Below are 25,268 nucleotides of genomic sequence, written 5' to 3'. Positions count from 1 at the left end.
TTACGTATTTCGGGGGTGATTTCGACCCCTTATCCCCTGAATTTCGGCGAATCTCGCCGATATGTTATTCGAAACCTTATTTTCGATCTTTGGACTGAGTTTGGTGGTGTCACAAAATTTGTCAAGAAAGTTATGAATTTTTTACGTATTTCGGGGGTGATTTCGACCCCTTATCCCCTGAATTTCCGCGAATCTCGCGGATATGTTATTCGAAACCTTATTTTCGATCTTTGGACTGAGTTTGGTGGTGTCACAAAATTTGTCAAGAAAGTTATGAATTTTTTACGTATTTCGGGGGTGATTTCGACCCCTTATCCCCTGAATTTCCGCGAATCTCGCGGATATGTTATTCGAAACCTTATTTTCGATCTTTGGACTGAGTTTGGTGGTGTCACAAAATTTGTCAAGAAAGTTATGAATTTTTTACGTATTTCGGGGGTGATTTCGACCCCTTATCCCCTGAATTTCCGCGATTCTCGCGGATATGTTATTCGAAACCTTATTTTCGATCTTTGGACTGAGTTTGGTGGTCACAAAATTTTTCAAGAAAGTTATGAATTTTTTACGTATTTCGGGGGTGATTTCGACCCTTTATCCCCTGAATTTCCGGGTGGTGCCTAGATATGTTATTCGAAATAGTGATTTTGATATTTGGGGTTGACTTAATGGATCATCAAGCTTTTTCAATGCAAATTGGAGTTTTTCACATAATGAAAGGGTGATTTTTATTTAATAATAATGAATTTTACTTGAAAGTTTTAGAGGGGTTATCTATTTTACTCTCTTTAATGCTAATTTTGATGTTTTTTTGGTTGTTATCACTAATAAATACGAAATTATAGATAGAGTACACTATTTGTTTGGTCCGCTGTAAAAATGTGAATTTCGTTTCTGAATCCGTTGCTAACTTCAACGACATGACAAATGTAAGCGTCGCGTCGTCCGTCGCGACATTGTGCTTATCTCACGTGTTCGTGCATGTTACAATATCTAATTTTGAAAATGTAAATAATCTAAAGAGAAAACTGTCACTACTATTTAAAAATTATAATTAAATTATATGTCTCAACCGATTTAAAAAATTTATTTATTAATGCCGAACGCTGGCATGACCGGAGCTTCGTTAAAATATATGCGGATACGGATGCAGATGCGGATCCTCAAAACAATGCGGATTATCCGCAGTTACGGATGCGGATGCGAATATCTGTTACATCACTAACCCAGAACATTACGAAATGTTCACCTCAATATCTTTTAATATAAAAGAATCTTGTTTCAGCTTTCCCGGGGTACTGATGTATCGCCTATGGAAATCCAAATACAAATAAACTGATTGTAGAGTATCGGAAGAACTTTGTATTACGCCTAACTTATGGCATTTCTGGAGGAGTAGCTGATGAATATCTGTAAGTAAATATTTGAGCACATGCTCAATTTCCATATTACACAATGTGATAACTAATAACCGTAATGAACAAAAATTCTGCTATAAGATACTTCAGGTGGTATCGTCCTTAAGGTACTGGCCTCTTCTGATGCACAAACAGTGGTGGACTTGGTCGATTTTACAACTCAGATTAAAATTTAGGCAATAATTTCCATGGATTATAGAGTTCTAGAGTTGCAAAATGAAATAAAGCCATAAATAAATGATAAATAGTAGATTTGGCTGCCTTTAATTGTAAGCTACTTTTTATCTACTACCTTTTATCTTAATAAGTTTGTTTTGAAACAATGTAATTTAATTCTTGAAGTATTGAAACTCAATTTATAAATAGATGTTTTTATTTATATCTAATTTCTACAATAATTAAATATTAGTGAACATTCATTTCCTAAATTAACTTACCACGTCTATAAACTTGTGACACATATACATTATCTTTTTTGTCCTTATTTTCCTTCACATCAAATAAACTTACATCTATCCACTTACATATAGAACGTCTTTTTTTTCGTTACAACGTAGTTTATCACAATTACAATAAGGCTTCATTGGTACAATAGTTAAAATGAATACTAAGAATCCGTCTTTTATCTTTTATTCTCGAATTTCGAGTACAACCGTTTACGTGCTCCATTTATTCTCTTTTGTTATTTTTAACCGATAAATACAATGTTTATTGGTAACATCTTTTTAGTTTGACACGTTCGATTAAAGCTGTTATAGAGTTCTAACAGCTTATACATATACCAAAATATAGATATGTATTTATTTTAATAACTGGCAATGATTTTGTAAAATTATAATAATTGTAGTAGAAATTGATTATTTAAAAACAACTATATTGCATAAAGAAATTAAATGTGGTTAATCCATAAAAAACTCTGTAAATTGGTCTCTGATCATTTTAAAATTACGGGGTTAAAATGATGTTTCCCAAAAATTATTTTTTTTATATTTTTCTTGATTACGTTGAAAAAATTTTTACAATTTGAAATATTCTTAATTTATTATTATTAGAGCGAAATGATGATCGTAACACCAACTACAGTTATTTTTCGTTTTATCTCAAAGCATTTTTGTTGTTTTTTTAAAGCAAAATAGATTTGAAGAAGTACTCTATACTATTATTTACAATTTACTACAAATAATTGACATATTCTATTTGTTTAAAATTGTTTCGGTAAAATCTGGGCGGTGCTCATATTCTTTATCTTATTTTATTAAATTATTTTTTTATTTAAAGCTAAAATCCCATTTTTTATTTAGCAATATTTTTTTTATTAAAAAGCGTTATCCTATGTATTACATCCAAATGTACAAGATATGAAATTTTCATATAATTTCCTGGATTTTCTTTTGTATATGGGCTATCAATTTGGTATTCATAAATATCCGGCGAAGCATGCAGTTACATGGTTCTGTGTCTGTTGGATTCGCCGGAATTCTCGGGATCCCTGCCAGATTCGAAAGATCTCAGCCGTTTCCTCACCCTGGGAACCGAAAGGGAATCACTCGTCGACTCTTCATCCGTTCTTTCGGGTCTGAAAAAAAAAGACGAAAAGTTCGTTCACCGCTATCCCTTATGCATATAAAGAAGGTTATTAAGAAAAAAATGCAAACGAATTTTTTGCTATTTTTAGGTGATTTAATACGTGTAAGGTTCATCCATTTATTAACATAGAACAACATTATATTTAATTCAAAAACTAAATGTACGTAAAAGCCATAACAAAACTGTTAAACCTTTACCACACAATTAATTTCACCGCGCATCCGCCACACGACGTCTCAGGCGGGAGAAGTTAATGAAATGTCAACCCTATATGACATAGTTGTTCATTTTAGAATTTAACACGTAATTCAAACTGTTGGCTGCATTAGGCACCTAAAAGCCGTACTATTGTAGACAAATGTTCCTTTTATTATTTTGATATGGTTTAAATTATCAAAGAAATAATTGTAAATTATTTAAAGAAATTAAATTAAAATATATGAATAAGTACGATGTGCACATTTCAACTTGTGTAATTTATAATAAATATTACAATTCTTTGCTGAAGGAATAGAATTCGCCGGGATATCTCCCAAAAGGATTGAATAGCGTAAACCACTATCTTGTGCGAAAGCTCCCCCGACAGGAAAATAGATTGGACGCTCTATCATTAAACATTTTTATTGTTGTCTGGTCTTGTTGAAAAAGTGGGATTTTAGTTGCAGGAAAATTGTTGGTGGCGAAAGGACGTATAAATCTTTGCAAGAAGAATTTCGAATTATTACCGTAAAGCCATTTTCAGAATTGTTTTCAAAAAAGAAACGCATTATTAAAATTTTCTCAGTTACATAACTTCCTGCTGGGTTGAGTTAGGTAAATATTTGTATCTTTAAAAAAATATCTGCGTTGAGATGCTGTTCCACTTCGTACCTTTCTAATAAAAAACATTGTTCGAGATTAGTATTACGAGAAATCTAGTGATATTGCATGGTTCGAAAGAAGATTATTATACTGTATTATTATTAGTGGATAAATATATAATTTTTATAGGAACAATCAAGGTGATTTCACCTTCTTTTTTCACCTTTTATGAACATATAGGTGTACCTGAATTGCTTGGCCGAACTTCACCAACGTCTAGATGTGTCAATGGTTACTTAAAAAGTTATCAAGAATTCCCAAATTGTGATTTTTAATATAATTATTAATACCAAACAATTTTTATTAAAACAACAAGAACAAATTTCACATAGTTTATTTAGGATTTTACTATGGTTAGACGTTAGAGTAAGTACTCAAAATGTCCTCCTTTGGCAGCAATACAGGTTTAAGCGTCGTCAAACCATTGCTTGTCAAACTCGCTACACGAACACTATGATTGATTCGGTCGCGGAGGTCTTTCAAAGTATGAATCGGTGTAGAATACATAAGTTGCCTTCTTATTATTATTGACGCCGGGTCTCGTCACCGCGACCTATAAGATCTATTGTAACTTTAGCCTTCCAAAAGTTTAGGGCAAATGTAGATCCTTAATGAACCTTAGTATTGCTCCAAGGCAGTGTTGTTAAATACCTGGGTATTTATTTTCAAGTTTAAATATCCTGGATATATACCCGGGGGTATTTCCCCAATATGGGTATTTAGAGGTATTTATAAATTTAATTTAAATTGAGTTGATGGCAGTTTTGCAAGCACTTCAAGAATGCAGAGCTTTTCAGAAACTTATTTATAACATCTACAAGAATGCTACAAAGACGGTAAAATTGCATGAAAGTATTGAAGAGAGTAAAAGTAGTAAAGTACCGATTGTGAGTAAAACAAGGCGGGACACTGTTGAACTCGAAATTGTTCATCACAGTCCTCAGAGTGCATTTAAACAACTGGATTGGATCCAAAAAGGCATAAACATTGATTGTAAATGCTTAAATGATTTGCGCTACGCGGACGATATAGTTCTTATATCGGATAGCCTTGGAGAGATTAAACTAATGATGAACGACTTAAAGGACACTTGACTTAAATATCAACGATAAGAAATCAAAATTTATGATAAATCTTGTTCCCAGCTCTAACATCAACATTGGGGATAATGAGATTGAGAGGGTTCACAGCTATGTATATCTTGGCTATGAGGTTCGTGTATCGAGAGATAATCAAACAAGCGAACTAAACAGAAGGATCTTAGAAGGAACTCTGAGGGACTACATACGAAATGAAGACAGACATAAATTACGACAGATTCGTCTGATGATAATACGTCTTTGATTGTTGACAATTCCTCGTCTTCAACGTCCTCATCGTCTTCCTCTTCATTTTTTTTTAAATCTATGTATTTTTACTGGTATCACTTTTATACCCACTGTTTGGGTATTTACCCTGAGCCGGGGTAAATACCCGGATAAATACCCATTTTAGAAATACCTACCCGCTGGGTATTTACCCAGCACCCATCACTGCTCCAAGGTCTTGTTCCTTTATGTCGGTAGGTGTCAAAAGAGTTTTACCGAAAATATTGTGTCATAGACGACCTCTAGCGACGCAATTACACATTATATATTCAGTCGTTTCTGACTCGTTGTTGTAAAGTCGACAAGTTTGATCCTCAGCTTGTCCAATGTGGAAAAGGTGGTATTTTAGGGGGCATGGCCGATCAGGAGAGAGCACCCTTAGATCCTCTTTACTGAGGCATAAAACCCCTTTGGTTTTGTTTTGTGACGGAGTTATCAGACTCTTCGCTTGTTTGTGACCTGGAAGTTCTTTCCAGCGTAAGGCTACCTTTGAGGCCTGCCAACTGCTGATTATTAGTTTTAGATGGCTTTTTTGTAGTCCACAACCGGGTTGAGGTCAAATGAAGGGCGTTTTCGTTGCCTCTCTGGCCAGCTTGTCCGCTTTCTCATTACTCTCAATGTTGCTATGACCTGGAACCCACCATAGAGTACCATCATTGCCCCTAGCGAGTTCTCTCAGGTTGCTGGTACACTTCTGATCAGTGCAGAGTCACACATGTAGGCCTGAATGACCTATAGGGCGGCCCGACTGTCTATGAAAATGTTTATGGATACACCTTTCTGTCCCTTTTATAGGTTCAAAGCGATGCAGAAGTTTATAGCAAGAATTTCTGTTTGAAAAATGGTTATGTCCGAGCTGAAGGGCAATTTACTGCGTCTATTTGGTCCACTAATGCCCATACCTACTCCGGATCCAACTGTCTTTGAAGCATTGGTGTACCAGACAAGGGCTCCTCTTTTAAGTTGAGGCTCACCCTTCTGTCCAATCATCCCTGCTTCTAAATATGACCTTACACGGCTGGTCGAAATTGTATTCTACCGGTGTAAGGTCCGTTTTAATTTCAATCAAGTGATTTAGATATAGGTCCTTGAGGATTTCGAGGTGTCCTCTGAGGTTACTCTGCATCAAGGTTGCAGAGATGCTGAAATGCTGGATTTGTGCCAACTGCTGTTGTACCAGATCTGGTTAGCCATAATGGCTTTTTTCCTCACCTTGTCTATGTTGGAGTTCCAGTTTAATTTACTGTCTAGTATTACCCCTAGGTATTTAACTTCTGTTTTGAGGTTGACAGTTCTGCTTTCAATGGACGGTGCTGTTAATTGTAGCGTCCTTCTCCGAGTGAAAAACTATTTCGATTTTGTTTGGATTGATGCTGAGTCCATTGTTTCTGCACCAAGTGATGGTGAATACTAGGGGTTTCTGCATTAGTTGCGTTATGATTGTGTCATATTTACCTCGGATGATTACCAGGTCATCAGCGTACTCCTGAATCATGAATCCATTTTTTTTAAGGTGTTCATCAAGTCGTCAACTACTAGGCACTATAGGAGAGGTGAGAGCAGTCCCTCTTGGGGGCATCCTCTTAGCGCCTCAATAGTCAACGATTCGCCTCCCAGACAGGCTGTGTCTGCCAACTTTTCAACATGTCTATACACCATTTGAATGTCAACGGATGTATATCTTTTACGTTTAGAGCATTCTCTATGGATTCGTAGGAGGTGTTATCAAAAGCACCCTCTACACAGGAAAAAATCGTGTCGTGTAAAAATTTTAGAGTAGTTGGTAAAAAGAATTAGAGTAAAAATTGTAATATCACATGGTAAAAATAACTCTAATGTACACTATATTTAATATTAATATAGAGTTCATATATTATTCACTTAATAGAGTAGTTTTTACAGTTCTCTAAAGGAGAGTTCTTTTTTACTTATGTTAGTGAAGTTATGTATCATTAGTATCTCATTAGATGCAGTTTTAATGGTGACTCGGTGGAAACTTTAAAATGAATTAAGTATTATGTATGTTATATGTATATAAATAGAATTTAATTTTTTTAAATTTAAGTTATAACAATATATTACAAGTAAAAATAAAAACAAATATTTTATAATTTTGATTTTTATTACAAACGTAAAACTTCCCTAAAAATACTCCACTTCCTATTAAAAATTAACACTAATAAGTGTAAGATACACACTATTTAGTGATATTTTGTCAATTAATAGAGTAAAATTAGAGCGAATTTTTAATAATTCACACTGATTAGATTAGAAATGTATCTAATTAGAGTCACGACAACATCTAGTTAGATTACATATAATACACTGTTATAGAGTAACGATTTTACACTATTTAATAAACACCATCTTCTCACTATTTAGTGTAAATTTTTAATCTATTTACCTACACTATATAGTGCAAAAAAATAACTCTAAATAAATTGGACCGATCTGAACCATGTTTTAGAGTTGATTTTTACTCTACATTTTTTCCTGTGTATGTCTATGAAAGCACATAGAGCTATCTCTTTGGTTGCAATTGTCTCCTCTAAATTGCTAGTCAAAGCATGGAGAGCAGTAAATGTTGATTTTGCTTTCTGGTAAGCATGTTGACTCGGATGGAGTGGATTAGTGACAAGCATTCCATTTCTAAGGTATTGATCAATTACCTTTTCCATCCCTTTGAGGAGAAATGAAGTTAGGTTAATTGGTCTGTATGTATTGGGATCGGCGTTTGAACGCGTACCACCTTTAGGTATGATTACCACCTTTACTTTCCTCCATTGTGCAGATATATAGCTAAAGCTGTAGCTTGCTATATACTACAGGGACATTTTTACTGGGAGTAGGCCTTCTATGCCTTTTTGCAGAACAATGAACAAGTTGCCTTAAGGTGGCCAAATTAAAAAAAATATCGAAATGCAATCTGGAGAACGTGATGGCCACGCAACTGGCCCATCTCTACCAATCCATCGATTTGAAAAAGTATTATTTAAGTACTCCCTAGCATCAAGGTTGAAATGTGGCGGAGCACCATAAGTCACGACGTGTTTCTAACGGAACGTCATTCAGTAAGGTAGGTAGATCATTTACCAAATTTTTTTTGTAACTTTGCCCAGTTAACCTGTCTGGTAAAAACATTGATCCTATTAAATAATCGCCAACAATGCCAGCCCAAATATTACATCAAAAAGTTTGTTGATGTCTTGATTGTCTGATCGTGTGAGGATTTTCCTACAGCCCATTGATGGTCATTATGAAAATTCATAATTACATCCCTAATAAATTTTGTTTCATCCGTAAAAACCACAAGGGATTGGAAGTTCGGAATGATACATTGCTGTAGAAACCAGTTACAAAATAGCTTCAGTAGACTGTGCACTCGCTGCATGTGGTGTGGGTAAAGAAGCTGTTCATGCACAACTCTCCATATTATACTATGCGAAGCACCTACTTCTAAAGATAATTTCCTGGTACTGGTTTTAGAATTCTCCGCAATTCTATCGAGTACGTTTTCTACAAACGCCGGTGTTCTGATATTTCTTGTAACTTCACAATCTGAAGTATCGCGTTTAAAATGTCCTGTTTCACGAAGACGTTGATGGAAATGTTTCGGCATAAAGCCGTCGAACCAAACTATAACTGTTATCATTTGCTCATCCATACATGAAAAGTATGTCAGTCATTTCTTCGTTAGTAAAATTCATATCTGATTTTCAAACTGTAACACTGTTCTTGTCTGACAATTAATTGTTATGAAACAAAAAAAGTTGAACAACGAAACTTGATTAACTCGGATAACTGGTTGAAATAACAAGCCAATTATTATCCTTTTTTTAAGGAAACATTTTCAGACACTTTCTTTACAGTTGTGTGCCATACATCACGTTGGTGAAGTTTGACCAAGCAACTCGTTGTGAGTTTGGTGAGTTTTGGATAGAGCTCGTCGAAATAAATTAGATAGCTATAATAAGTTACAATGTAATCGATTCATGCACCGACATGTTACTAAGTTCTTCTGAGTCAGTTATAATGTCGATAGGTCTTTGTCCATCGACCGATGACATCAAATGCGATTATCAATTGATTGTAGTAATTTCTAGACTAGGTGAGTAAAAATGAATTGAAAATACCAGAACTGATAGAACAGATTGAAACATGATTGCACTCATCTTCTATGAGAAATTCAAAAGTCACACCTTGACTTTGAAACTCCAGGAGGAAGTTTATGCTTTATGCCTTGTATGCAGTGCCCGAAACATACTGCAATTAATGCCCCACACTGTCTCTCAGAGGAACAGGAGGGAGAAAATTATCATAGGTGAGGTGAATGTCAAAATAGGCAAAGGGAATGCCTAATTAATATTGCCACTAGTAAAAATATAGTTGTAAGTCTACGTGATTTCCACACCGGAGCATCCATAAAGCCACATGGACATCACCACATACCACGACGAATCAAATAGACCATGTCCTTATAGATAAAATAGCAGCTAGAAAAATATTAGACGTTAAGTCATAGTTCAAATTAACTTGATGCATAATATCTATTTAGAAATAACGAAAACTGAGGGAAAAGACAAAAATTGGACGTTAAGAAACTAAACCTACCAGAAGAACAATCACTTGAGCCAACAGAGGAAAACAATTAAAATAACTATTGGGGAAGCAACAATGGCAACAATATGCAAAACAAACAGAAAGAAGAGAGCAACCTGGTTTGATGAAGAATGCAGAAAGGCGATAGAACAAAAAAACGCACAGTACAAGAAGTACATAAAAAGAAGAGCACATGAAAGAAAAACAGAATTCGAAGAGGACAGAGAAATGAACGACCTCATTGCAATAATGGAAGAGAACTTCAGAGACAGTGACCCAAGTTAGAAATAGAATAAGATAATTTAGTAGTTTTGTTATGTAACAGTTGGTAGGGACTCAAAAGCAAAATCTGTTATGGTTCAATGTGTAAGTGATAAACATTTAGACATTATAAAAGATGCAATAACAGCTAAGGGAATGTTAAAATCCCTTCAAGATGTATTTCAACGTAGAAGTGTATTCACCAAATTAACGCATAAGAAAAGGCTTCTCGCACTAAAACATAAAAGAAATGAAAAACTTGAAGATCATTTCCAGAAGTTTGTTCTTTCTGTGTTAAGCCTATTTATTTACAGATATATAGACATGAACGTGTAGGATATGTATTTTATACACAGCACAGGATAGGATTTAAAATAAAAATATGTATAATAAAAATAATATTAATATCAAATAATATATCAAATATATTATTGCATTTGTGAATTGAAATTACAATTTTACTCTTCGAGCTTCTTGTTCAGCAAATAAATCTATGGCCTTGTCATAATTTAACTCGTGTGCTATTCGATTTTCTATCGCTAAGATTGCAAGACTCGATAAGCGTTCCTGGCACATAGAAGATCGCAAATAATTTTTAATTAGTTTTAGTTTGCTAAAACTTTGCTCACAGCTTGCGGATGTAATAGGAAGCGTAGAGTAAATTCGCAGGGCAATACAAATATTAGGAAAAGCATCCTGCAAATCATGCGCATAGATCTGTTGCAAGAGATAGAATCCGTTAGCCTTTTCTATATCACCAAATAAAAGCGGAGCTTGCTCTTTAAAAACGTAGAGTGCCTGGCAGAATTCAACGACGCTTAAATCTCGCTCGTATTTTCGAGCCAGATCTGCTCCATACTTTTGCAGTTCTTCAATTGACATTTTCAAAATATTAGTACCATTAAGAAAAGCAAAATTTAAATTCAGCGTGGTAGTACAATCAAACCTCTTTTTAATTATTTCTTTAGAAAATAGTTTAACAAGTTGGAGTGTTTGTAATTCGTCTTCACACATCTCATCGAAATGTTTTTTACGTTTCGGAATTCGATTGTTTTGCAAAATTGGGTCAACACCACTTTTTGCAGCAACTATTCGTTTATCGAATATTCCATTGGATTTTGTCTCATTTTTCAGTTTTGAACAGACCATCCATTAGTGCGACGTAACGGTCAAGGATAATATCTTCTTTCTGAATTTCTATATTCACTCGATTAACTTCGCGGAGAATGTTCGCCCAAATAGTTAAATTAAGAATAATTTAAAAATAGGGCATTCACACTAACATGTTTCGCCGACCTCTCTGACTACTTCCTTTTAAATTTGTTTTAACGTATTTTTCATAATGTCCCACCTAGTAATGGGGCCAACAAAAAAGCAATATACTTTTTGAATCAGTCCAAATGAGTTAATAGCTTCCTGGCATGACGAGGCAGAATGAACATCTACAAGATTTTATATTTTGAGCCAAGCACGGTACGAACTCGGCCAGCTCATTCCTTTCTGCAATCCTGGCTTGTACGCCTTTATTAATGCCGGCCATATTGGACCCATTATCATAAGATTGGCCACGACATTGTCCAATATCTAAATCATCAACTGCAAATTTTTCTAAAATCTGTTGACAAATGTCCTCTCCTGTCTTTCCAGCAACTTCTATGAAATCAATGAAACTTTCTGTTATTTCACACACATCGCCATTTCATTTTACATATCGAATTACCTGGCTAATTTGTTCTGTATAGGATACATCTGGAGTGCAGTCGAACATTATCGTGTAGTATTTGGTTTCTTTGATGTCATTTAAAATGCTATTTCTAACTGTTTTTGCCATTATGTTAATCATTTCATTGTGTATTGTCTTTAATAAGTATGATACTTGCCCTTTTTTAAGTGTTTTAATTGAAACTTAAGAGTTGATTTCTGTTTGGCGAGCAGGGAAATCAAGTTCAACAAGTTACCTTGACTAGGCTGAGGACATTGTGTGATGAGATCGCTAGGAGTTTCGTGGGACCCGCGAAAAGAAAGGCAGTTTGTAGATAGATACAATACAGCATCCATAACAATACGCAGGTCTGTCTCCATTTTTCTTTCTCTGAGTGAATTACTCTCTCATTGTCTTGATCAATACCCTGGCATGATTTCATTTGTTGTACCCGTGTTTTCCACTTGATCATACACTCTTTGGGTATTTGAGTTGCCTCGTGTTCGGTTAATCTCTCTGAAACTTTTTTCCAATTAATAAACCCTGTAGAACACAATGCAGATGTGGCGGTAGAAGACGGTTTCTGGTAAATCTTGCAACACGCACAAAAAATTGCATTTTTTGTCTTAGAAAATATAAGCCAACATCTTTTAACCCTTTCGCAATTAGCCAACGTCCTGTACCACATAGAACACACTTGTACTATTATTTATTCAGTGGTCAAAGTTAAGTAAATGATGAGTTGTCTATTCGTCTGTAAAGTGTGAATTTAACCGCCCTCTGAACTTGCCGCCCGGGGTATAAACCCCGGCTTGCCCCCCCTAGATCCTGGGCTGTTAAAACTATTCATCTTAATTTTTGATGTATTATCTACTCTGGAAGTCTGTCAGCAGTTTTCTGAATCACCCTGTATAAGAAATGTTTCATAGTTTACGGTAAAATAAACAACTCGAAAGTAAAAAGTATTGTTAAAGAATAAAAAATTCATATGAATAATAGTGTATGTTCCTAAAAGTAAAAACATCTTGACGTAATTCGAAAGTTTCCTGAAGTTGGTTTAACCAGGCCCGAAACCCTCAAAAGAAAAACCACCCTCAACAATATAATTTTCCTAAACACTACTTGCAATGCAAGAGGAAGCTGAAATCAGGCAAGAAGTAAATCTGAACGCTGAGGGGGAAGAAAGGATAGGCCCTACCAACACTAGTATAACAATAGTATGATAAGTCTGACAAACTACCAAGAGCTATTATGTTAAAGTTTCTTTCTTGAATCTGCACCTTTCCAGAAAATTCCTAAGCAGGAATTCGAAAGAATTCCACAGACCTTCAGATAATGAAGTGTAATTTCATTTTTTGACGCGGCAGTGAAGTTGAACCTTTGGACCAACTGAAAGACAACAAAACAATGATGGTATCCAGACCTTTAAGTTTATTAACCATTTTTCGATTATCTTCTCCAATTCTGTATCTTATGCTTTGTTGCCAATCTAAAAATATAGTAGGAATTAACCTGTTGTTAGTAGAGGTGACGCCGCAGAGGGGAAAAATTCTTACAATTAGATATATTTAGTGATTGTAATTTAGTGAATAAACTTTTTTATAGTAATACCGGTATCCCTGTATTAAAAATTTTGAATACCGAATACCGGCATTGAGATTTTGGTCTGGTATTGCAAGCCCTACCTACAACGAAATGAGAAATGTTCAATTTTGATCGAATTTAAAACAAAGAGATAATTCAACGTAGTTAAAAAGTAATGTTTTTTTTACAAAAATCAATATTACATTTTCTATTCTGAAAAATGACTTCAGCAAAATGGGTATTTTATGTATTTTTGAATTTGATTTACTTATCTCGACATTATTATTGTTATTAATTTTTACACAATTAATAATTAAATGTTTACGACCGAATCGTAATAATATAAATATTTCGTTACGCGAGAATAAATGTAAATAATTGAAAATTTCTAAATTCCTTCGCAATACCTGTGCCTTCACCACGTTTGAAATTTAACATTTTAAAAGAATTTCAAACACGTAGGAATAAAGTACACAAACAAGGCGAATATTGCAAGCTTCTAGTTGCTCGTCACGTTTGATATAAAGTTTTCAGAACCAAGCACAAGTTTACTTTTAGTACCTAATCTATCTTATGTTCTAAAAATATTTGAAAAAAATTGAGAAACTAAATTGAGTTATTTAAAAACTTCAAAAAAGGTTAACCCATTTTATCTTTATATCTTATTGGATGGTGGCCACCCCTCCAGCGATTTATGGTTATTTTTCTTCTCTAGGGAATACCTACCCAAACTCTTTTAGTGTCAATGTTGTGGCGTATTTCAGGAAATTCCTATTCGACCTGCGTTCGAGTAAAAGATTCATAATATACCGTTGGGAAAGCATGTATAAAAATTTTTTAAAATCGCTTATTTATTAAATCTTATTTAATGTTCCTTCTTTTATAATTTCATTTACTTTATATTTCGTTTTAGAAAAAAGAACAAAGTAAATATTCGATTACATCTTGTGTAGTTAAATTCGTACGAAAGAAACACGACCGAATTGAACAATGGAGTTCGAGGCTTTGTTATCCGTTTGAAAATGTGTGCAAACGCGATAAAAACGTTTACCTCAAAAATTGGAATTCTCCACTAAGTTAATTACGTTTCGTTAAGCTCTATGTTGCTATACGAATCCATTGCGTAGTGGACCACGTTTAATCCATTATATACCTGATTGCCTTCGTAGTTTATCCACACGGGGATACTAGCGGTAATTAAAAATTTCAAATCTAAAATTTTATTGAGACGAAGGAAGTTTTAAATTAATAATTCCTTCATTTTGTTAATGTGTTGATAAAACGTTATTATAAATTTTAAGTCGTTCAGGTGAAGTAGCCATTATAAAATTGATATTAGTGACGCAGTAAAATTGAAAAGTGATTGGCAATGACGTCAAAAAGAGGCTATTATAGAGCCATACTAACGCATATCCACATTATCATATCGCGTTGCAACAAAGTGCCTCCTATTTAGCTGATCAATGGGCTGCTGCTAGCGTCTTCAATCATTCTCCGTTCATCGACACCGCGAAATTTCATAAAAACCGTTACCCAACCCAATACAACCCCGACATCGAACACTCCCCAAGCAACACCTGCAATCCTTCACCACCGTACCTTTATTAATAGCACGACGAGATAATTGCCCCCGCCATCACATGATAAATTACCTGTGTTCCACTCGGGTTAGTCTCTGCTTGATTTTCGCTTGGCTGGCTGAAAATTCACCCATCAACCGAGCCAATCTCATCTGTAAGTTTTCCACCGAAGCCTCCAGCCTACGAATGCTATCGGTAACCGTTTCTTGTGTTTCACGAGCTCTTTGTAGGGCGTCTTCGTCTAAAAGACCGTCCTTCCTTAGTAGCTGACAACCTCGTTCGATCAATGTGTTCTTAGCCTAAAATATAACCCGAAAAGTAAACATCATTATCGGATTTTCGCGGAACGAGAATAAATTAGATTTTAACCATTTAAAAAGCTAAAAGCTTCTTTGAAACAATATACGTATACTGTTACTGAAATGATTACAAAATGTGGTTAAAATGGTTCGGTTACAATTTAATTAATTTCTACTAGATTGTATAATTGTATTAAATTCCGGTTATTGCAATAAATTTGATTTCATGTTATATTATTTTTAGTTTAAATTTGTGGAAATGTAGTGGTCGATTAATTAAATTCTAATAAAAAAAAGTTTTTATATGGTGTGCGGAGAAAATGTTGACTTGATTTCGGAATCGAATAAAAACCAAACTTAATAAGGGAATAAATATTTTTAAATAAAAATATAAATATTATTATTTTTAATTGGTGTATTGTAAAAATCATATTGGTACTGTAATTCAGTTTACACTTACTGCTGTCTTTACATCTTAAAATATTATGGCTGATGTTAAAATTACTTACTACACCTAATTCAATTTTAACATCATAGATACGTTCTATATTTACATACATAGAATGTATGTAAAAACTATTAATAATTACTTATTTCACGGTTTTTTGCAACTCCATATTAGGTCCTACAACGGCAAATTAGAAGTGGGAGTGGGTGGAAATAAATTCTGTAGAAGATGTTTTACAACTACCATTTGAATTTATATCGACATCCGCCTTTCCTGAAGTAGTAAATAATTGTAAAGATGAATATAAATTCTTCAACTACTTTTTGGATACAAAAAACGATGGATTTAACCTTCGAGCCGGCGCGTGTCTTAAATTTTATGACATCAGGCCGTATTAATAAGTACAGTAAAGTGCCGATAATCCGTGAACCATTTAACGGGTTAACGGGTTCGGATTAACCGTGCTTGTGAAGAAGAAGAAAACAATATTTATTTGGACTTATATAAAAATAATAACAAATACGAAAATACATATACAGCATGTCCATAAACTCAACGTCAAGCGGGCACCGAATGAGAGGCCAACCCATACCTGTTCTGGTAAAAATAAGAAAAAAATTCGATGTCTCTTAGTTAAGTGGTTATATACATATTTTTGAAAATGTTAAAAATCGTTCCCGTACATCATATCTTTAGGTACTACGGTCAGAACTGTTCGCAATTTAATAGTGATTTTTTTTAATGATGTATTCCTCATGAACCATGCTACTATAGCAGTCACAAATCGAACAACAAAAGTCGTTAATTTTGCAAGAAAAAGTAATCGTTTGATTGAGTTAAGGTTGAAAGAATTTATGTCTATTAATTTTGACACACGATTTCTAAACAAAGGACTAGTACAACACCCTTGGCAAGTAATTTTAAAAGATGGCCTGTCTAGTCAAGGTTCCAAACTGGTATAACACTTACCATTTTTCTTTTCCTAAAAATATTATTGTCTTTATTTCTGCCAAAAACGCGTTATTTAAAAAATTCATACTTTCGTATGTTATTTGTATTTCCTCCAAAATGATTTAACAACTTTGTTAAAAGATGTGCCACTCAATATCTACAGAGAAATGTGGTTTCAACAAGATGGTTGCCCAGCTCATTATGCTTGTCCTGTACGGGATTGCATGCAGAATACCCAGAAAGATGGATTGAGCGTCGAGGTTCGATTACGTGGCCTCCTCATTCTCTTGGGTCTAAATCCCCTTGATTTTCTTATTAGGAATGCATAAAAGAAACAGTGTATTAAAAACCGATTGAAAATCTTGCCGAACTGCGCCACAATGTTTATACAGCAGCAGAAGAAATAAATGCAAAGAGATTTGCACAACTAGTAAAAAGATCTTTTCTGTGACGATGCAGAGCTGGTATTAGTGCCGACGGCAAATCATTTGAGCATTTGCCTTAGTTTTAAGAAAATAATGCTATAAAATTAATAATAAATAAATTTGTTTGTTTAATTTTGTCTTTAGGTTAATCTTATTTGAAAGAGTCTTTTTGCAAGACATAAGGGCAACGATTTTGTTGAAACCACATTTTGTAGTTCGTAGATATTGACGGGCACATCTTCTAACAAAGTTAAGAGGAAATAAAAAGTAAATACAAATAACATACAAAAGTATAAATTTTTTAAATAACGTATTTTTTGCAGAAAAACAGGCAATAATATTTCCTATGACAAGAAAAATGGCAAGTATTGTACCATTTTGGAAACTTGTCTAAACAGGCCATCTTTTAAAATTACTTGCCAAGGATGTTGTATTACTTTTTTTTTTAGAAATCGTGTTTCAAACTTGATAGACATAAATTCTTTCAACCTTAACTCAATCAAATTAATATATTTTTTTGCAAAACTAACGATTTTTGTTGTTTCATTTGTGACTTCTACAGTAGCATGGTTCCCAAGGAATACATTATTAAAAAAATCACTATTAAATTGCGAACATTTCTGACCGTAGTACCTAAAGATATGATATACAGGACCGATTTTTAACATTTTCAAAAATATGTCTATTACCACTTAACTAAGAGATATGGAATTTTTTTCTCATTTTTACCAGAACAGGTATGGGTTGGCCTCTCACTCGGCTTGACGTTGAGTTTCGGAACACCCTGCATAAAACAAATATAAAAAAGAGTCCAAAAGGGCTATAGACCTTAGTCTTTCTGCCTACCCGTGCTTGTGATTTATATATTTTTTAATTTTAACAACAAATTCTTTAAGTACTCCGCCACGCCTAATTTTTTGTAGGTACTGCACTGTAGCGCGTTGTTGTACTGTACTAATGGCTCCCAAGCGAAAACTGGTAGTTTTAACAGTGGAAAAAAATTTGAAATTATTAAAAGACGTGAACATGGTGAAACTGTCAGGTTGCTGGCTGACGAATATGGAGTTGGACAATAAATCGTACGTGATTTAGTGAAATAGCAGCCCAAATTGGAAACATTCGTTTCTTTGTATGAAACATCAGCTGGCCCTACACATAGGAAAACAATGAAAGATGCGAAGAGTGAGCAATTAGAAAATGTAATGATGAAGTGGTTTTTCAACACAGAGCATTAGGAGAACCGATGTCCGGTCCGTGTGTTAGCTCGAGCACCATACTTTGCAGAAAAGTTACAAATCACCGATAGACTTACACTTTCAACAGATTGGTTGCGACGTTTCAAAGAAAGGTATGGAATTAGAGAATAATTGCAAATTCAAGAAGAACAGCTTAGTGCTGACAATGTTAGGGCTACAATTTTTTGTGACTCGTTATCAAACATTATTAAAGAGAGGGGTTTAGTATCTGCCTAAATATACAATGCTGATGAGACCAGCCTCTATAGGTACAGTGCCCACTCGTACATTAGCATCTGCTAAAGAAAAAACTGCTCCTGGCTAAAAAATTAGTAAAGATCGGATTACAGTGTTGTGTTGCTCAAATGCTAGTGGAGAATATAAGCTGAAATTAGCTATAGTAGGAAAGTCAAAGTCACCTAGAGCTTTAAAAGACATAAAAGAACTCCCAGTCGGATACTCTAACAACCGTTCTGCGTGGATGACAAGAGACATTTTTGAAATGTGGCTTAAAAACAAATTTGTTCCACACGTAAAAAAATATATGGACTGCAAAAGTCTCCCTCAAAATTAAATATTGCTTCCTGATAATGCTCCATCTCATCCGCCAGTTGAAGCGTTGTCGGCCAAATGCGACCCATGGATCAGGGCGTAATTGCAACAAATGAAGAAAATAATAATGCTCCTTTACAGTTTTGGAACTCAATTACGCTTCGAGATGCTGTATACAACATATCCTATGCCTGGGAAAATGTGAAAGCTACCACAATTGAAAAATGTTTTAACAATATTTTATGCGATGAATCAGCTGAAGAACATGAAATTGATAGTGATGAACCTTTAGATGTGTTTCAGTCGTTAAAAAACGTTTAGGGCTGTGAAGAACTGGATGACGAAAATATTCTGGAGTGGCTAAATATTGACTCGAATGTTTTGGACTGTGAAGACATGGCCGACGATGATCTAGTCGATAGTGTCACCAAACCAATTTCTAAACCGAATTCATTCCAAGAATGTAGCGACGATGATGTAGAAGATGACACAGCTTAGAATGACAATCCAAAGTCAGTTGTAAGGGAGCACTAGCAGATGCTGAAACTCTTTTAAATTTTATGGACCAGCAAGACGATATAGACATTTTAAAAATTCGTACTTTCATAACAAATATTAAACAAAAGATAAAGAGTAGATAAAAGAAAACAAGTAAAAATAACCGACTTTTTTAAAAAATGATTTAAGTGTTTTGTTATTATTTAGTTATAGTAAAGAACGTTGTTTTACACCAGTTTATTTCTTTCATTATACAATTCTCTAACCTTTTCTTAGAACAAAAATTAAACATTCGTATTTCAATAATTTTAAAAACGTTAGGTTGTATTATCCGTGGTTTTCGATTATCCGGTTTCTATTTCCCCCCAATTACCACGGTTAATCGGCACTCTACTGTATTACGTTATTTTTAATAAAACAGTAGCAACACATTTTGCTAACGTAATAATATTTAATTTATATTAAAGTTGTTAAAAATATAAAATGAAATCGATTAATTTTTGAAATCTAACATTTATCAACTACATACCGGGAATTTCATATAAGTCGCAATATATGAATGCAGTAACCATAGTTATGAAACTACTGTGCACTTGCACTGTCCCACATAAAATGCAATATAGCTTAATAGTACAGGTATTAGGTAGTTTTGCAGAGGAAAAGTTTTGCTTGGAAAAAGACCTTATGACAATTTTGAGTTTTCGTCCGTCTTAAGATACGCGCGACTAAACCCGAATGTTTCTAATTCTGGGTCTAGTGTTAGTTCTAGCTTTAGTTCAATAAAAATATGCAATATCATTGTCACTAGAACTAGAAACATTCGGGTTTAGCCGCACGTCTCTCAAAACGGCTAAACCCGAATGATTTTAGTTCTAGGTCTTGTGTTAGTTCGAGATCTAGTGTTGGTTTAGTTTCAGTTCAATTAGAATATTAGAATATGCAACATAGTGAAATCTTTTTTGAATATATTGAATATTTCCATGATCTCATGAAAAACCAAAAAGATTGAAATATTGAAAAGATGAAAAAAATTTCGATTCCGACAAAATTGCCATTACGGACCTGTATTTTTCAAAAATGTGCAAACGATCCGAAAGCTTAATGTATGACTAAAAACCTGTTTATAATACATTTATATCTCTTAATACATTCCATAATATAAATACGGCCTTATAAATCAGCAATTAATGTGTAATTTTTTTGTCTTTTATAACTTTTTTGCCACGAAGACAAAGTCAATACATTTTTTTTTACATTTTTTTATATTTATAAAGAGATATATTATAAAAACGAAAATTGTCATAAATTTTATGACAGCGCCCGCTTGAAGATAAATAGTGGATCAAACAAACATATTTACTGAGCAATTTGTCAATTTTGCTCTCCATTCTTCAAGAAGACTTCGATAAGATAACTTCGCAGCAATCAACGAAATGATAATATTTTTGCAATCATTTACGTTCAAAGCGTGGCATAGAAAGTAGGAGAGAAGATTGCTGGTCCAAAAGTCCGATATTTCAGACTTCATTTGTTGCACGCACTCTTTCATAGACCCGATTTTTGTTATATTGAATCTACCAACTCCAATTCCAAACTGAACAAAATGTGGCCTGTGTTTCAACACTTGTAGAACAAATGTCAACAAGACTATATTCCCGAGAAAATGTGACTGTAGACGAAGGTCTCATGTAATACAATAGATGTCTAGAATGGATAGTCTAGGATCTAGATTCGGCGTGAAAACATACATGTTGTATGTGTTCATCTTAGTTTGTGCATTATTCATCTATAGGTTAGTTAAAAGTATGGAGACGGCGATTTATTGTTGTCAATATTCATTTTAGAAAATTATGTTCAATACAAAAGTTTATTGTGTAAATTTTACTCTACCATTCGATAGGCACATTTAAATAGACAAAATTATTTGCAATAAAATGATCGGTCACAATCTTATCATTAAAAACAAATTAATAACTTAAATTAAATTGTCTTTAAAAAGGTGTTTAAATTGTCTTTCATTCATAATTTGACAATGACAATAAAATTGATTTACAAAACCTAGAAGAGAATTCTCTAACAATTCACGGAGTTGTATCGTTCTTGTAGTTTGGATTTTTAAATCTTCGTTGTTATCGGGTTTATCTTTGTAAACTTCGCTTTTAAAGTATTCCCAAGGAAAAATATCTAAACGGCTTAATAAACGCTATCCAGATATTGACGAACATTTAAACCATAATGTGGTGGGGCGATATCTTGCTGGAACCAGATACTGTTTTGGGGAAGTTGTTCGTTGTGTTCATGTGGATAGAGTGTAGTACAAGCAGGTATAATTTGATTTTGTAATAACTGCAATTACAGAGTCGAATTTAAATTGCCATTGATGAAACCTTTTTCATATCAACCCAAACATTAACCTTTTGTGGATACTGCGTGTGGTGCTCCATAAACTAAAAACGATTTTTAGATGACCACTATCTGCAGTTGTGTCTGTTTATTTCATTGGTATGGCAAAAAGTAGCTTCATCAAAGAAAAAAATATTGTTGACAAAATTTTCATTATTATTACAAATATTTGATATTTCTTCACAAAATAGTAGTTTTCTATCAAAATCATCTTCCGTTGACTCGTGTACAAGGTGTACCTTATAAATAAGGTTTATACTTCTTTCAGTTTTTAACATTGGAAAGCAAGTTTTTTTATCATTGGTTTTCGCCGTTTGTTCAAAACGTTTTAAAGTATTACCAACAACGGATTTAATTGGATCTCTGGGATACGTATTATTAAATATATTATAAACGTCTTGTAAACTTCGGCGTCTACCTCCATAAACCAGCATCATCAATATTTCAATTCTTTCACGTTCACTTGAATGCGCCACTGACATGTCTTTGACGTAAACAGTAACCACTAATACAGTTACCTCGCTCGACTTTGTTTATCGCTTCGCTTTTGTCTATCTTAAATATAAGTACCTAATGTTCGTAAATTCTTGAACCGGCTTTTTCTTGTAAAAATATTATTAAAATAACTAAAAAAAACAAAAAGTTACTGTCGTAAAGAGAAAAAACCCCTCTATTGAATGGTAGAGTAAAATTTACACAACAAACTTTTGTATTGAACATAATTTCGTAAAATGAATATTAACGACAACAAATCGCCATCTCCATACTTTTAACTAATCCTGTATAATCCACAATTACTTATACAGGATAAAACACCCTTTTTGACCAGAGCTACAAAGATCTTCCAGTCCCCTCCCAAGTCGTTATGTCAGTAATGAGACCATTGCTGAATGTGGTACTGCCTGACAACAGGCAATTTTACTCATTACTAGAATTAGCGCTGTTGTTAGATTCAAATAAAAATGAGACAATTGTAACAGTAGATTTAGAAGAAAAGGTGTAACCAAACATATTGCTTTCCCTAAGAATGTTGCTTGTTACACCAAAGCCTACAGAAAGAGAAAAATCATGATGATGAGGTGGTGAGATAAAAAGATATGTTTTTTCAGTCCACTGTCCATATCGGCACAATACGGCGGAGTATCAAATAACTCTAAATTTAGATAAAAGCTAATCTCTCAATATTTTGAAAATGACCATGTAACAGAAAAGGGGAAGGTCGTCAACTTTTTACGTTTAACTAATAGACATTTTAATGATGCAAATCTCCCTACTGCAGAAAAACTGAATGCTGCAAAACGATGTACTGTTTGCTGCTCTAAAGTAGATGAAAGAGGAAAAAATAAGGAAAGAGACACGGTATTACTGTCTTGACTGTGATGCGTTCGAAAGTCTGCTATTCTTTTCTGTGATTGACTTTTATGACGAATGAATCAGTAAAAAGTTATAATTCACGAGCCTCTTCTTATTTAGTTCACCTTGTAGGTGTAATGTAACCCAACGAAAAGTGTTGTGTTCTCTATATGTTTTACATATCTTTTGCATAATAACCCAAAGGTTATTAAGCAAAGGGCGATTAAGAAATTCGCTTGTATGATGGGATCTTTGTTTTTTAAGCTTTGTGGCCAAATCGCTTTCCAACACGCATTTACAATTATAGTGTCTAACGTACTTGAACAATCCATAATTACGAATAGCTTCCATACGTTAATGACGGTTCTTTTACTACTTTATACCCGTCGTAGTTTTCTATTATTCGACTACGTGTGTAATGCTTGACAATTGTTTCCAGAAGAGACTATTTACCTCTAAATTTCACACTTGGTCACACAGCTTTATCTTCAAAAATCTTAGTAAATTTATGTTTTTCTGCCATTTTCGACCGTTTTATCTGTCGATGCCTTTTTGAGTTGTATTTTTACGTTATGAATAACTGGACTTAATATAACCTATCATCCAACCTGTATTTGCAGAAAATTCCTGTGTTTAGTTAGATTAAGAGATGAACTGCTTAGCTCTCTTTCTTTAGTTTGTCTATAAAGACATAGCGCAGTTTGTTTGATAGCATTTCTATCTACTAGCATTCTTTTCTTGCTTAATGTAGACGAAATTGTTTTCTCACCGACATAGGACCTTGGTTATTTGCATAGCGAACCAACATTTGAATTTTAAACACTGGTTCTTGTGACATATTACTAAGACTATTAAAAAATACTTTGGTTGTACTACAGTTGCAACTTACTACATGCATTCAGTTCAGATTTAGAAGAGCTTAGTTAAGTTTCTTTCCTCCAAAAGTTTCTGCGCATCTGGAACATCTTCCAATAATTATTAAGATGAATATAAACCTACCACAATATTTTTTAAGATAATGTAATGAAAATAATTGGAACAAACAATCGTTGTCGTACAATATCTCATAGTAGGAGGAGAAATATCGTACTTAATTGGTATATTGAAGAAGGACTGAAGTACGGAAATAATCAATATCATCACCTAATTGAAACAAAATGTGAGCTATTACGTTTGGTTTCCGACTTTGATCTATCTAATAACCGTTGTTAATTGTGCTACGAAATCAACATAAAGGGTTTGTCAAACATGCTTTTCTGTTTTAAGATAATGTTAAAATTAATTGTATTCGCGAATTCACTAAATTCCGTTTTTAGGTAATACAATAACGAATATGATGTATATAACGGAAGCATATAAAACTTTAAAAAATCTAAATGATTAGAATTTAGTAGTTTAACGTTGTTTCATAGTTCACAAATGATTACTCCATTTGGTAGCTACTTGGAGTATTTATTTGGTTTGATCTGCAGTAAGGTGTGAGCCTCTTTTTAATTTTCATTACTTACTTAGACATTGTTTGTCTCCAATCCAACACTAACGATTTCATTATTGCTAACTACCTTATCTACTTGTGATTCATCGCATTATATGATTCTAATTTTCTTAAATTCTGGCTAAAAGGAACAACAGGAGTTCAAAGACAAATTCATATAGTGTGTGTATTAATTTAACCAGGTAAATTCAGCTCTAACTCCAGCTCTCTTTTTGCTCGGGAATTGCTCGATTTGTTATAGTAACAATAAATAGGAGATAAGCCAGAACAACCTAGCGGTGAGAGATTGATTGCAGTCTACCGCAGGAATTACCGTGTCTGTGTAGTCCTAATTAGTAAGAAAAAGAAAGCGATTGATAAAACGCTCACAGCATTAATAGTCGTGACCAGTAGGACTAGTGGGAGCACTTATCACCCGCAACAAAGTTCATGAGTAGGTGGCAGTAATGACAACCCAATAGGCAAAGATTCACCACCTTTATGGAATTTTATATAACCAAGACAATAGAAGAACTTAGGGATTTAAGAATATGTGTTTGCTGCTCTTTAAAAGCGCAATAATCACCGATCAGTGCATCGAACATAAACTATCTGATGCCCACAGTTAGGACCTTTCCGAGTTCGATAGTTTATAGAGGTTATATTTTAAAAAT

General features: G+C 33.9%; 1 protein-coding gene across 2 annotated transcripts in view; it reads right to left on the bottom strand.

The window, feature by feature from the left end:
* Window positions 1-1,770: 1,770 nt before the first annotated feature.
* Window positions 1,771-25,268, bottom strand: part of LOC111420405 (Cyclic nucleotide-gated ion channel subunit A) — a 220,483-nt gene continuing 196,985 nt past the window's right edge. For both annotated transcript variants that reach the window (XM_071198171.1, XM_071198182.1), the window contains 2 exons: window positions 15,029-15,255; window positions 1,771-2,991 (listed from right to left, as the gene is read on the bottom strand). In XM_071198171.1, the coding sequence (XP_071054272.1) occupies window positions 2,859-2,991; window positions 15,029-15,255 (360 nt within the window). In that variant the 3' untranslated portion in view covers window positions 1,771-2,858. The remainder of the gene's footprint in view (window positions 2,992-15,028; window positions 15,256-25,268) is intronic.

The sequence above is a fragment of the Onthophagus taurus genome, chromosome 1 (genome assembly GCF_036711975.1).
Source record: "Onthophagus taurus isolate NC chromosome 1, IU_Otau_3.0, whole genome shotgun sequence".
Lineage (NCBI taxonomy): Eukaryota > Metazoa > Arthropoda > Insecta > Coleoptera > Scarabaeidae > Onthophagus > Onthophagus taurus.
Note: the sequence above shows the minus strand (reverse complement) of the source record. Positions and strands in the feature narration are given on the sequence as shown.